Source organism: Periplaneta americana, chromosome 16, assembly GCF_040183065.1.
Source record: "Periplaneta americana isolate PAMFEO1 chromosome 16, P.americana_PAMFEO1_priV1, whole genome shotgun sequence".
Lineage (NCBI taxonomy): Eukaryota > Metazoa > Arthropoda > Insecta > Blattodea > Blattidae > Periplaneta > Periplaneta americana.
Window position 1 is genome coordinate 97,206,923 of NC_091132.1, and position 13,623 is coordinate 97,220,545.

Below are 13,623 nucleotides of genomic sequence, written 5' to 3' on the forward strand. Positions count from 1 at the left end.
AAAACCATACCATGCCAATAAAGTTTATAAAGAAGATATTAGTGTAGAAATTAAAAACTTATATTTTAGAGATGATATTTCAAGACAGCTGCCAGGGAGGAGGGACTATATGACAGCAAAGAATTGTTGTACAAAAGAGAAAACAACTTTGCAAAAGAGAGTAATGCTAACAACACTAATGGAAGCATATGAACTGTTTAAATCTGATTTCCCTAAGATAAAATTCAGAAGAGCAAATTTTTCGAGTTCCATCCCAGCAATGTATTGCCAGTGTCAAAGATGCAACATAATGTTTGTGTATGTATGTATCATGAGAATATTGAGTTTTTAGTAAAATGTTTGGCTGATATTATCCCAGAATTTCCTAACATGCTCAAAGTCATCATCATCCTTCACGAATTAGGCCTCTGTAGACCTGTTTCGGCCCCATCTAGCAGTCTTCTAAAAGGTCGTCCTGGTCGACAATGTCCTCTAGGTTTATACTGCATCATAATTTTTGGGATTCTTGAATTTTCCATTCTTCTTACATGATCTAGCCAATTGAAAATGTATCTGCTGATTTTTTCTTCTACTGACTCTACTTCTAATTGTTCTAAAATTTCTTCATTCCTTTTTCGGTCTAAAAGAGTATATCCTGCTGTCCTCCTGAAAAATTTCATTTCCGTTGCTTTGATTCTGTTCATGTCTTTTTTCTTTAATGTCCAAATCTCGCTTCCGTATAAAAGGGAGGGTAATGCTAGTGTATTATATATTTTTATTCTTGTAGATTTTTGTACTAATTTAGCTTTTAATGTATTGTTTATTATTCCTAGAATTTGTGTAAATTTGGTAATTTTCTTGTTCACATATTTTTCATTTTGATAAGATATTTCACAACCCAGATAATTGAAATTTTGTACTTGTTCAAGGCATTGGTTATTGTGTATTATCTTACTTCTGACTGGGTCTTGTCCTAAAAATGCCATTACTTTTGATTTTTGTGCTGAAATTTCCATCCCAAAATCTTTTAATATTTTATTTAATGTATATAATCCTCTTTGTAAATTATGACTTGATCATCAAAGTACGGTACTTATTTTTAAATTAGTTTGCAATATGCAAAATGAAAAATGTATGATGCAAAATTAGGAGCTTTGTAAGTTGCAAAGTAATGGCCCCAGATTATACATTCTTATTAGTGATATGGACATGGATAAAAATGTTTCCTGGAAACAGTGGAAAGAAAGAGAAATCCGTGCTTCGATAGTTACTGAAACAGGCGAGATAGAAGATGTACTCCAAATTATCCCACCCTAACCATACACGTTTTTAAAAAGTTTACTGAAGTGTCAGAATATTTTTTTTGGAAGGTATTCAATTTTGTTAATAAAAAGACATGAAACTTTATTTGTAAACAGTATGATTGATGAGTATTATCAAAGCAGAATTTTTACTGAGAAATATAAAAGGTTTTGTCCCATGTCAAATCCTTGTTCTACCCGTAACATTACTTCAATCTACAAAATAACAAAGAAATTGGATAATTTGGTGATGAAAGTAAATTGATTGAAAAAAAAAAACGGTGCCATGAAATAGTGTATTTTTAAAATGTGTTGTTGTTATTATCATCATCGTTAACTAATGCTGAATTCTTGGCAATAAAGCTATCAACTCGCTTGCTCTTCTATATTTTTCACACAGTGTAGTTTAGAGGAAAGGGCTGGACATATGATTCTGATCTATTTCTTTCTGAAGACTGCACAATGAACAAAGTGGTGAAGAAAAAAATTCAAATTTTGTTCAAGTGTTTTGACAATTAATAGTCATACCCTGTGAATAATCGAAAGGATGCAACTGCACTTTTCCTTGGATACTCAGGAATTATATTTTGTACATTGAGACTCTCCCATCTTTTATTATTTGAAATTTGGTGGAAATGGTTATATTTTGAATTGATTAATCTTTTAACTATTGAAAATGATGAAGTTGATATATTTTTCTTGTATTAAACATGTTTTATACATAGGGTTGCCAGATGAGTATTGTAAAAATTAGTGAAATTCCAGATTTTAAGAAAAATTTGGGAAACTGGCATTTTTCACATTTTAAATTTATTGCACTGTTTACTAAATTAAATAAGGTTATTTATTCATAAAATTAATGTCCCACTAACTAAAAAAAAAATACATTTTATGAATTTGGTGGATTTCACAAAAAAAAAAAAAAATTAAAATTTACCTCAGTTTCATTGTTTATATTTCTCTGAAGATCTATCATCATCTATTAACAGTGAGAAATCATTTTTACAGTATTATAAAAAAGCTTAATCCAGTTTTGAATTGGCACAAAGTTATAATTCTGATTTAATTAAAACATTAAAAATGCTGTTCTTGCTGTTTGATCATTTGTGGTTCATTGTGGGCTTTAAGAGAAATTATTCCACATGGGCACAAGTCAATTGTACACATCTTTCTACCTCTTTAAATAAACACTTTTTTTTTTAATAGAGGTTTCTTATCAACAGAATTTCACTTCCCTAAATATTTAGACAGCATAGGTAGGCCTACTTAAAACACCGATTATTTTGGATTTACCATTTATTACTTGGACCACACAATGCCAACACAAAGACACAATTCCAATCAAACTGAATATCGGGATTTCTGCTTTTTTATAATGCCACTGTTGAGCATCGATTAATGAGCAAGTGATCATGATCAAATGATTACTTACCACAGAGAAGGCTGCCAAACTTGCATGTCTTTTTCGTGCATTCAACAATCAAAACATTTCATGAAGTAGAAGTGGTGTTTAATGGTTTAATGACTCAGTGGTACAATAGAAAAAATTAGTACCTTCTGGTGTACTTTCAAATTTCAAATAGCTCAGTTTTTCATTTTGAAATTTTAAGCTAAGTTTGTAGAAAAGTAAAAAAGACTAGAATATTTTATAATTTAAGCATCTTAAAATTCTTTTTCAGTGGATTTCTTAAAAATATAAGAAAACCTGCTTCAGATGATAGGCCTACATGCAGATATCAGCATTCAGACTGTTTGCACTATATATCCTACGAAAATCCCTTATTGATAATAATGTTTGTTTGGAAAAAAGTTAAAGTTTAACTCCATTAAATCAGGAGCACCACTGTAAATTCATAATTGTACATTTTATAAAGGCCTGACTAGAAGGCAAACATATATTTTATATTTTAGAAAAATAGGATAAAAAAAAAAAAACAGAAAATGAGAGAAATAACTTGTGTGGAAAAAAAGGGACATGTTTTGATATACAGTTTTAAACATTGTTTATTATTAACGGAAAAATAAATAATAAACATAAGAGAGAATTCTGTTGGCTTAAAAATTAATATCATCATATAGTTTTAAACAATGGATATTGTTTTAAACAATTCTGAACACTTCGTTTAAAATGTTTTGTTTTAAACATGCCAATCCTTACTAATCCACATTAAATTATTCTTGTAATTGCTACTAATTACAAGCTTGCAAGGATAAACTCACTGTCTCACAATGAAAACAGTTAAAATAATATTCAACTTGTCCCACCATAACACTGGAATTGCTTTGTGTTAACATAAATTCTGTCCATTCAAAATACTATAAAATGAACACCAGTATTTGGTGTATATTGATGTCATTTACAATAGAATAATAGATATTACTTGTATATTATGCATATGTTTTCGTTTAAATAAGAGTACAGAATTAATTTTTTGTACATCTTGATTACACAACTTTTAACACTACATCACTTTGGAAAACGTATTATGTGTCTTTCTTGTGTTAAATTTTATATTATCTTGTTAACAGGTTTTAATATGTAAATTTTTTATGTCGTATGTACAAGTCGTATAAATACAGTAGAAATGATTTCTGCTTAGGTAGCAGTATACATGTTGGTTGCTGTACATTTGTGAATAAATGGTCATACCCTATGCTACAACCATACAAAGTTTTTTTTTCTTACAGAGTAAGTGTAAAAGATATTTTCCTAAAATAATAATTTTCCTCAAAAGCATTGTCAAGTGAGATGGGCCTTATTCCATTTAGCCACAAAAATTCCTGTACAAATGGAAAAATGTGGCCAAGTTTTGCACTGAAAGATGCTTAAAAAAGCAATGTTACTTTAACCAAAAACTTTTACATAATTTTCAATAACCTGAGATTCATTTATTTCCCAATAATAATAATAATAATAATAATAATAATAATAATAATAATAATAATGATGATGATGATGATGATGATGATAATAATAATAATAATAATAATTTGAAGATGTATGACAATTTACATGGCTCAACTATTTCAAGATATCATTCTGTACAAAGATATATAATATTACGAGAACCTTTACACTCAAAAACATAATCACTTTTAAATCATTACACTGAAGTTATGTATGGGTCCCTTCAGAACCCTCACTTGTTCACTTCAATCCTACACAAAGAAATCCAACAAGCGATCATTTTTAACTGGCATTAGAGAGGTCAACATTGGTCATTTCAGCATGGCGCATGGCTTTCTGGTGCTCTTGTTGCTGTTTGATGAATGCACTGAGTCGATTCAGCAGAAATTGCTTATCATGTCCTTCCAGCACTAGCTGGTTCTTTAGAACCATCACCATTTGCTTGTTAGCTGTCGAAACAGCATAAAAGTAGTATAAGCAGAGAACCAGTACAACAAAGGCTGGTACTGCAAAGCCTGCTGTTCCAAAGAAAAACAGGATGGACTTTATCCAGTCTGGTAGCTGATCAAACGAGTCTACCACTACAGACCATGTAGTTGGATTTCCCCGGAATGGTCCACAGGATTTAGAAGGGAGAATCTCGGCTATGGCATATGCAACTGGGAGAACTGCAACAATAAAGGAGATGAGGAGCACCACCATGAATAAAGAGTTGGACCGTGATGCTCGATAAACTGTTGATGATGGTTTGCTATTTACCAGACAGGCAAATTTCTTGATGTGGAACAACAGACAGCATTCTAACATGGCCACAAGGGGCAGGACGGGGGCATAGAAACTACCCAACCAGCATAGTGTCTGACTATAAACTACATCGAGGACATGCTTTGGCAGTTGAAATTCTTGCTCACCAATGAACTTTGCAACTTTGCTTTTAGAATACTTTGCAATCAACATTCGAGGCCAATTAAATGCAAATGTAATTATAATGTGAGTCACAAAATCGAAGATAACTAATTTATAAACTTGCTGACCAACATATGTCTCCCAGCACATGTATGAGTGGCCTGTCTTGCAGCTGCAGCTGTCTGCGTCATTGCAGATAACGAAGTCCTTGAGTGAGAACATGAGTGTAATGAGAGAAGCAAGGCGCAAAAGAATTGTTCTCAGCAGTGTGATGCGGACTACAAATAGTGGACTATATCGTTCAAATGACACTAGGTATGCAAAAAGATTTGGCACAAGCAGGTTCATACTCACTATCGTGATGGAAGGAAGAAATGCTAAAATGAATTCATAAAGACGCTCTATGTCTGTATTTGGGGCCTGTACCTCATTCACTTTATCCTGGGAAAAGTAAGACACATAGTAAATGAGTGCAAGAGCACCAGAGAGCACTATCAAAACAATGAGATTGATAACGCAGCGTGTAATTATCAGTTTGGTCATCTCATCTCGGGAACGATTTTGCCTCTCCTCCTCCAGCTTCTCAGCTTCAAGACTTGCTTTCATTTCATTATACAGTGCTTTGTGCTTAATACTGGCAGATTTTTCATTGTGTATACAATAGTCCCAACCTCCGAACACTAAGTTACAATACTGATAAAACTGACCCTCTCCTTCAACAAGACGTTCCTTGAAACCATGTGCTGCAGATTTTACTATCACTGCAAGACTGCTGAGAAGGTACACTACTGCTATAGCAATGTATGCAAGTGGAAGATTATAGTAATAATGGGACTCACTATCTGCACCCAACAGCTTGTAGGTGTAGAAGCCATAGAACATTATAGTTTTTTCCATATCACCTGTGCCTTGTACCCAATCGAGGAAACTAGATTCTACCCACGAACTGGAATAGTTTCTTGAGCACTCTTCGACCAAGGTAGAATTCATGTCACTATGTATAGATGCTTCCTGTGGTGTCAAAACTAGTGTTGGAACAATGATGAACAACAGTATAAACAAGAAGATGAACAGATTAAGAAACATGAGCCACTTTATGAACAAGAAATATGCCACCACTCCAGTCCCAAAATTGCCTTCTATTTTTTTCAAGCTATGTCTCCAAAGTTCCAGTTTTGAATATGTTTCTTTCCAGCGACTCTTCATCTGCTGCCAAAATTTTCTCCGTTGCCATTTGAACTGTTCAAAGCCCTGAAGCCTCAGTTTCGTGGCAGTCTGAAAATAAATTACACATGTAGTTTTAAAAAGTGAATAATTAAAGTGAATAATGTAAGACGGTTCCAAAACTGTTCTAGTTTCAAACCTGTAACTTGGCTTTCATCTCCTTCTTCTGTGTCATGCTCACTGGCATAGCCTTGATCTGCATTATTTCTTCCCACGTCCTCTCCTCATTTGACAAGTTTTCTGTGTGACATGACCATTTAATAACTTATTAAGATACAATGCAGGACATAGATAATACTAATGAAATTAGCATTCAATTTATGGGCACTGATCATATGCATCAATTACAAAATTAAATTTGGCATCCACTTTGAAATATTTTGTAAGTTCAATAACGAATTAGACAGAAGAAAATCTCAGTGGCCTACTTATATTTAATGATCTACAAACCACAATACGAGAAATAACTCGTGCAATGTCAATTGTACATTCCTGCATTATAAATTTCAGGGTCAGTTGCTCTGGATAATAGAGCTCATTATGTTATATGAAAGAAAAGATGCAAAACAAAAACTATTTCTACATTATACTATGTAACCTAATCTAACTCATCTAATAAGTAACAAAAGTTGTCTATTAGTTGTAAGGTTAGAAGTGCATTACCTGACAAGTCTGGTAACATGGCCATGTGCACGTCATGGGCCGTGGATGCACGCCGGGCTGTACTTGCGTACCTTGATCGAGTAGATGTGCGACGACGCAATGTAGGCTTCACTTCTCCTCGAACACGTTTACTGGTTGCTGTACAAAGACAACAGAAAACATCATAGTCAAAGCAAGCAATTGTTTAATCATGTCCCTGGATTGTAAGCAAGTTTAATTACTCAATGAACAATGCAACATTGCTTTAACATATTGTGGCAACCGGGCCAAAACATTCTGGCCGCGTCGGAGAGTTCGCGCGCATCTGGGGAGAAAGGAGGCGCACAGAGAGAGGAGACGCGAGCTTCGGCAGATGCTGAGCACGGCGCAGCGAGGGGAAAGAGAACTGCGGTTCTGATGTGGAGTGGAGGGGACGGATGTAAGGGAAAACGTCTGGAAACAGATTGTTCCCGAAGATCGAAGGTTCGAGAAAGTGTGATTTAGTATATAAAAGCGCGAGGAGCCTTCGAAGTTAGTTAGACAATTTTAGTTAGTTTGTGAATCAGCAGCGAGCGAGCAAGGAAGCCAGCCTTCGAGACCGGGGTTCGACGTGCAGTAAACTATAGTAACTGTGGCAGCGTCCAGATGGAAGCAACGCATCCAGAAGTCTTGGGTTCGAAGTGCAGTGAACTTTATCTGAAAGTCTTGGGTTCGATGTACCGTGAACTTGAGTGAGCTACAAGAACTAGCCAAGGTGAACGAACTGTGAACTGAGAACTGACAGTTTTGCTTTGTAAATAATGCTATCTGAACATTAGTTGAGATTAGGAGTACATTGTTGTTCTCAATAATTCACGTGAGTTGTCACTGTCGTTCTGTGGAGTGCAATAACGACTACTGTGTTGCTGTGTTGAGTGAAATACCCATTGTTGATGGGTGTGTGATTAAAATTAGAAATAAAAGTCTCATTATTGTTAAATAAAAGTTACAATATTATAAATATGCTGGAGAGATATTCCCAAGTATCAGTAATGAAGATGTGTGTGCAAAGTTTGGGGGGAGGTTTCGACATAAACTCATTAAAATCTGCCTAACACTAAAATAAAAAATAAAAAAAAGAAGACTAGAGGCAAAATAGTATGCTTTCTAAAGTTGCTATAAGGAATCTTAACAAAAGACTGATATCAAATTAGACCATAATACACTAATATTGTAGATAATATAAAAACATAGTACCAAATAAAATGGAAAGCTCATTTAGAATAAGTGATAAAAAACACGCACGCACGCACGCACGTATACACGCACGCACGTACACACACACACACACACACAAACTTTATGTTGTTGTAAACAGTAAAACTGAATACATACAACTAGTATAATACAAATAAACATGAAACGCAACATTATTCTAATAAACGAGGTAAAATTTCAATCCACTATGTCCTGCAACTTGACATTTCCAACGTTTCGGAACTACACACAGGTTCCATCATCAGGGTAAGACCAGAGAGGTTGCCTAATCTGTTGGGCTTCTTACGCCAGGTTAATCCAGATGACTGAGTGAAGGTTCTAATTGGGTACTGTTTATATAGGAAATGTCAAGTTTACCCAAAAGCCTAATTCTAATCACAGTTACTGTAAAGCCTAACAACTCATATAAAGTAAAATTTCATTTGAAATAACAACAATAAAAAAAGATGTATCACTATTACCTAACATATTATTCAACTTTCTTCTTCAATTTAAGTGTGCCACAATGGATGAAGGAACACAAGAACTGAAGAGAATTCTTGCACAGTCCAAGATTACTGCTGTGACAACAACATTAATAAAGATTGGGTAGTGAAAGAAGAGAGATTTACTGAAAAGTGTCGTGGGTGCAATAACTAATTTTCAATTACAATTTTTATTCACACTTTTGTGGTATTTAACAAATTTCTGTATAATAATGTATCATTAAAACTACAATGTTTACTTCACAAATGTTTTCACCTCTATTTTATAAGGCATCTTCAGGTCACTGTGTTATATTACATGTTCAAATTCTAAAACATTATATACATAATTAAAATTTAAATTACATGATTGTACTATTATCAACAGCTATTATACAGAGTGATTCAGACCATCCATAACAGTAATTTATTTCGGAAAATAGTGCATTAAAATTTTCGAGACAAAAATATTTATACTAAAGCACATGTGAACTTTCACTTGAGCTTGATTTCATCAATCAGGCTTAACAGGAAGTAGGGTCAGTGGCGTATCACTTTAAAATTTCAAATGGGAGTCGTGGTCAAATATAGTACCATTTGATAGAGTTCTTCAAAACAAACAACTTTCGTAGGAAACGTTTTTATTAATTCCTACTCTTTCAATGAGAAAACGTACAAAAAGACAATGGGTAATTTAGACCACCCTTAAGTCATTTATTTCGGAAACTAGTACATTAAAATTTTCAAGACAAATCAGCCTTAACAGGAAGTAGGGTCAGTGGCGTAATACTTTAAAATTTCAAATGGGAGTCGGAGTTAAATAGGGTAGTAATTGATAGAGCTCTTCAAAACAAACAACTTTCATAGGAAATGTTTTTATCAATTCCTACTCTTTCAATGAGAAAACGTACGAAAAGATAATACCATCAATATTGAGAAAATGTATACAAGACAATTAATGTTGACAGATGTTACTAAAAGACTGGACAATGCCATTAATTTTTACAAATGTTCAAACTGTCTGCCGTTCTGAGCAGCACACATCTGTACTCTTCTTCTAACACTGTCAGCGATTCCTAAGACTTTGGCGTGGTCAAGTGACTGGAAGGTCTCTCGGATTCGCTGTTTCATGTCATCTCTTGCTGTGGGATGATCTTGATAGACGATGTTTTTTAACCGTCCCCAAAGATATAAATCCAAAGATTCAAGTCAGGAGATCGTGCTGGCCATGCCACAGGACCTCATCTTTTTGTAGTACGTAGGAGGTATTTGTTATCACCCTTAACTTTTAGGTAATTATTTTATTAGTCACAAAAGTAATTGCAAAAGTAGAAAAATGTACAAACGTAGGTACAGAGAAAATAAAACACTTCCTTCTTATTGTACATTGTTGGGCAAGGCCACCTGAGCTTATTACCTGGCTAAGTGCAGTGTACATGTACATACTGTATTGCAGTGACTAAAGGAAACACTGCTGAGCGAGCAAAGAGGAAAGAGTAGTTTACTTGTATTCACCTCTCGACGGTGCTGCTGGCCACCAGGTCTACACTCAGCCAGGTAATTGTGCGTGTGTACTATGTCAACATTAAATGTACTTATCTAGTTTACATTTGCTTCTTGTAACATTTCTCAGTATTAATGACATTATCTTTTCGTACGTTTTCTCATTGAAGGACTAGGAATTGATAAAAACGTTTCCTATGAAAGTTGTTTGTTTTGAAGAGCTCTATCAAATAGTACCCTATTTGACCCCAACTCCCATTTCAAATTTTAAAGTAATACGCCACTGACCCTACTTCCTTTTAAGGCTGATTGATGACATCAAGCTCAAGTGAAATTTCACATGTGCTTTAATAATAAATATTTTTGTCTCGAAAATTTTAATGCACTATTTTCCGAAATAAATTACTGTTATGGGTAGTCTGAATCACCCTGTATACACTATAATGCGCGTGATTTTTTTAGTTATACATAAAGGTACAATGACTTTATAATATACAGTGATGTCTATTGCAAAATAATTCCATGAATTTTCTAGATATTACAATTTCAAAACATTAAACTGAGTTGGTTTACATTATTTACAGAGAATCTACTAGTACAAATCACTGTATCCATACAAAATCTGCCAATCCATATTCACATAAAATAAGATTGTTTAACTACTTTTTAATTGATAAATTATTACATAGATTTGGGAAAGGTTGTTATTTGGTTGAGAAGCTTTTGTCATCTAGTCTGCTGTCAAAAAATCTGAAAGTCAGAATTTATAAAACAGTTATATTACCACTTGTTCTGTATGGTTGTAAAACTTGGACTCTCACTTTGAGAGAGGAACACAGATTAAGGCTGTTTGAGAATAAGGTTCTTAGGAAAATATTTGGAGCTAAGAGGGATGAAGTTACAGGAGAATGGAACACTAAATCCAGATGTTTGAAATGGGCAGGTCATGTAGCACGTATGGGCGAATCCAGAAATGCATATAGAATGTTAATTAGGAGGGCGGAGAGAATAAGACCTTTGGGGAGGCTGAGACGTAGATGGGAGGATAATATTAAAATGGATTTGAGGGAGGTGGGATATGATGATAGAGACTGGATTAATCTTGCTCAGGATGGGGACCGATGGTGGGTTTATGCGAGGGCGGCAATGAACCTCTGGGTTCCTTAAAAGCCGTAAGTAAGTAAGATTAGGGAAAGGCCTGCTATTATTCGGTTTAGAAGCTCTTGTCATCTAATTAGTCGGCTTTAAAAAATTGAAAGTGTTCGAAAATAACTTACTTAGGAAAATATTTGGGGCTAAGAGGGATGAAGTTACAGGAGAATGGAGAAAGTTACACAATACAGAACTGCACGCATTGTATTCTTCACCTAACATAATTAGGAACATTGAGTTGGACAGAACATGTAGCATGTATAGAGTGTTAATTGGGAGATCTGAGGGAAAAAGACCTTTGGGGAAGCTGAGACGTAGATGATAGAATATTAAAATGGATTTGAGGGAGTTGATATATGATGCTAGGGACTGAATTAATCTTGCTCAGGATAGGGACTGATGACAGGCTTATGTGAGGATGGCAATGAACCTCCGGTTCTCCGAAAGTCATTTGTAAGTAAGATTATTACACACAGGCCTACCATTAAATGTCAAAATACAAAACTAAATAGGACAAAATATTGTAAATAGCAGCAGAAAATGTATAGAGTAAGAAAATAAGCAAAAACATGACGCAAAATAATATTACGCCATTAGAAAAAACCTCTGAAAATAAAAACACAAAAAACACTTGGTATACCATAACTTAACTTACTTACTTATGGCTTTTAAGGAACCCAGAGGTTCATTACTGCCCTAACATAAGTCTCCCATTGGTCCCTATCCTGAACAAGATTAATCCAGTCCCTACCATCATATCCCACCTCCCTCAAATCCATTTTAATATTATCCTCCATCTACGTCTCGGCCTCCCCAAAGGTCTTATTCTCTCTGGCCTCCCAATTAACATTCTATATGCATTTCTGGATTCGCCAACACGTGCTACATGACCTGCTCATTTCAAACATCTGGATATAGTGTTCCTAATTATGCCAGTTGAAGAATAAAACGCATGCAGTTTTGCATTGTGTAACTTTCTCCATTCTCCTGTAACTTCATCCCACTTAGTCCCAAATAATCTACTATAACATAAATAGTAAATTCATATCAAATAAATTAAGCAATTTCTTTGTAAAGGGTCCACTTAGTCCCAAATAATCTACTATAACATAAATAGTAAATTCATATCAAATAAATTAAGCAATTTCTTTGTAAAGGGTCGCTCTCGGTAACGTAGTTGGTATAGCACTGGCCTTCTTATGCTCGAGGTTGCGGGTTCGATCCCGGCCGAGGTCGATGGCATTTGTGTTTAAATGCGACAGGCTCATGTCAGTAGATTTACTGGCATGTTAAAGAACTCCCGCAGGACAAAAATTCCAGCACACTGGCGATGCTGATATAACCTCTGCACTTGCGAGCATCATGAAATAAAACATAATTTACTTTAAATTCTTTGCAAAGAAAAATATCACAACGCACAAAACCACCAAGCTTTATTAACATAACAAAACCCAAACAAATGATAAATACAATAATGGATGATACAAAGGAGGAGAGTTTGGCCAGCGCTTTACAGGAAAGACAGTTAAGATACTTATCCAACATGGTGGTTATTGCAATAGTGAAAGTTTAAGCGAACTTATCAGAGAGAAAAAAATTGTTGGGGCTCATGGAACTTCTACAGTTGATAACTCATTTTTGGTAAAAGTGGCGCTTACAATACTTTGCCTTGCAGGGGACGAAAATTGATTTTACAATATACATCACTACGATTATAAAGATATTGTACTTTTATGTGTAACTTAAAAATCATGAAAATAATACTGCATGTAACAGCTGTTGATAATACTGCAATCTGATGAGGAAGAGGAAAAGGAATTGGCTGAATCACTGGTTGAGAAGAAACTGCCTATTGAAGGATGGACTGGAAGGAATGGTGAACGGGAGAAGAGTTAAGGGCAGAAGAAGATATCAGATGATGGACGACATTAAGATATATAAATCATATGCAGAGACTAAGAGGAAGGCAGAAAATAGGAAAAAACTGGAGAATGCTGGGTTTGCATTAAAAGACCTGCTCTCGGGCAAAACACTATGAATGAATGAATACTGCAATCATATAATTTTAATTTTGTATATACCAGTAATGTTTTCTAGAATTGTAACACGTAATATTTTCATTTCATTTATTGTTTTTCCATAGATATTACATTAGTATGGAAGCTGTAAGGTGTGGGACAAGTCAAGAATTACACAATTTCTTGACGAGATGAGGTGAGGCCGAGGATTCGCCATAATTTACCTAACATTTGCCTTACAATTTGCAGGCATGTGAGTCCGCCGATTT

The 13,623-nt window shown here is 34.6% G+C and overlaps 1 protein-coding gene across 3 annotated transcripts in view; it reads right to left on the minus strand.

The window, feature by feature from the left end:
• Nucleotides 1–1,556: 1,556 nt before the first annotated feature.
• LOC138690970 (transmembrane channel-like protein 7) overlaps nt 1,557–13,623 on the minus strand; it is a 93,557-nt gene continuing 81,490 nt past the window's right edge. For all 3 annotated transcript variants that reach the window (XM_069812580.1, XM_069812578.1, XM_069812581.1), the window contains exons 2-4: nt 6,982–7,119; nt 6,458–6,558; nt 1,557–6,369 (exon numbers count right to left, since the gene is read on the minus strand). In XM_069812580.1, coding sequence (XP_069668681.1) covers nt 4,471–6,369; nt 6,458–6,558; nt 6,982–7,006 — 2,025 coding nt within the window. In that variant the 5' untranslated portion in view covers nt 7,007–7,119 and the 3' untranslated portion in view covers nt 1,557–4,470. The remainder of the gene's footprint in view (nt 6,370–6,457; nt 6,559–6,981; nt 7,120–13,623) is intronic.